At 36.3% G+C, this 1,274-nt stretch overlaps 1 protein-coding gene across 1 annotated transcript in view; it reads right to left on the bottom strand.

Moving 5' to 3' along the window:
* Positions 1–1,274, bottom strand: part of Nup43 (nucleoporin 43) — a 24,008-nt gene that overhangs the window by 10,232 nt on the left and 12,502 nt on the right. The window contains exon 6 of the mRNA XM_004645471.3: positions 536–687. Within this exon, the coding sequence (XP_004645528.1) occupies positions 536–687 (152 nt within the window). The remainder of the gene's footprint in view (positions 1–535; positions 688–1,274) is intronic.

The following is a 1,274-nucleotide window of genomic DNA, read 5'->3' as shown; positions in this document are numbered from 1 at the left end:
AAAAATAAATAAATAAATATTGCATGATTTCTCCCATATCATATATCCAAAGGACAAATTAAAAAGCAAACAAAAGATAGATGACAGGAAATAGAGTGGCAGATAAGTTACAAATGGTAAGTTGAACAAGAGATGGGGAGGAAGACGAAGGAATTAAAATGTGTTATGTTAGTACCAACTCTCCATGATGAATGTAATCATTACCTACAGCAAAGAAGTATTAACAAAACATTTTCTTCACCCATGCATTTAACTTCCAAAACCTAATCCTAGGAAACTAAGTGTATAAATATGTACTGGTTCCAAAAAAAAAAAAAAAAATATGTACTGATAATTACTGTTTTGGGTATAATGAAATACACTGAAGAACTTAAATGTCACACAAAAAGGGATTAAGTCTAAACAATTCAGATACTAAAAATTATGATACAAGATAATTCATATAAAAAAAGATAATTGATATGTATCTTTATGAAAAGTCCTTAAATCACATGTTTTATTCAATAAAAATCTTCCACATCTCTACAACACTTACTTTCAGCCTCATGAGCTTTTAGCAGAGATACCGGCATACTGCCTTGTCTGACATCCCAGATACTCAACATTCCATCTTGGCCACCTGTAGCTACAACATGCTGCTGATTGGGATGTCTGTCAACACAGTGGAGCGGCACTCGGTCACCATTCCTTTTGTGAGAGATACGTAACATCAGATACACTGTGAAGTATAATTTGTTCTTTCCCAGCCCAAGAAACATGTTTTATTGTAGTATCTAAATGATAAATATTATGGTAATAACAATAGGCTTGTCTTCTGGATGGCTGACAACCTAAGTTTATAGACCAAAATTAGAGAAAAAGGAGGGCCACAAGGAAAGCCAACATTTTGGCCCTCGCCTGCCAAGGTCAATTAAGACTCAGGATATATGAGAACTTGTACTGTAACATCATGTAACTCAGAAGTGTCCCAAGTTTTCTGATCAAGGAGATTATGGGGCCAAAGAGGAAAGTGATCGATGATATAGAGTGTGCCTAAGGAGAGTCACATGGAGAGAAAACATTCTCTAAGGCTTTCACAGAGAGCACATTGGTCAAGCAATGGCCGTGACTCATCCACATGGCTGACATTGACAAAGGATCTACAATCTGAGACAAAGGATCTACAATCTGAGGTACAGGATCTCAGGATAAATCCTGAGGAGATTTCACTGACCTTATCAGACCCAAAAGCTACAACTCTTGTTGCATAGGTCCTGCTTTACCTTGGTCTTAAC

Source organism: Octodon degus, unplaced genomic scaffold (genome assembly GCF_000260255.1).
Source record: "Octodon degus isolate 3935 unplaced genomic scaffold, OctDeg1.0 scaffold00229, whole genome shotgun sequence".
In the NCBI taxonomy this organism is placed as follows: Eukaryota; Metazoa; Chordata; class Mammalia; order Rodentia; family Octodontidae; genus Octodon; species Octodon degus.
This window is presented reverse-complemented; position numbering and strand designations above follow the sequence as displayed.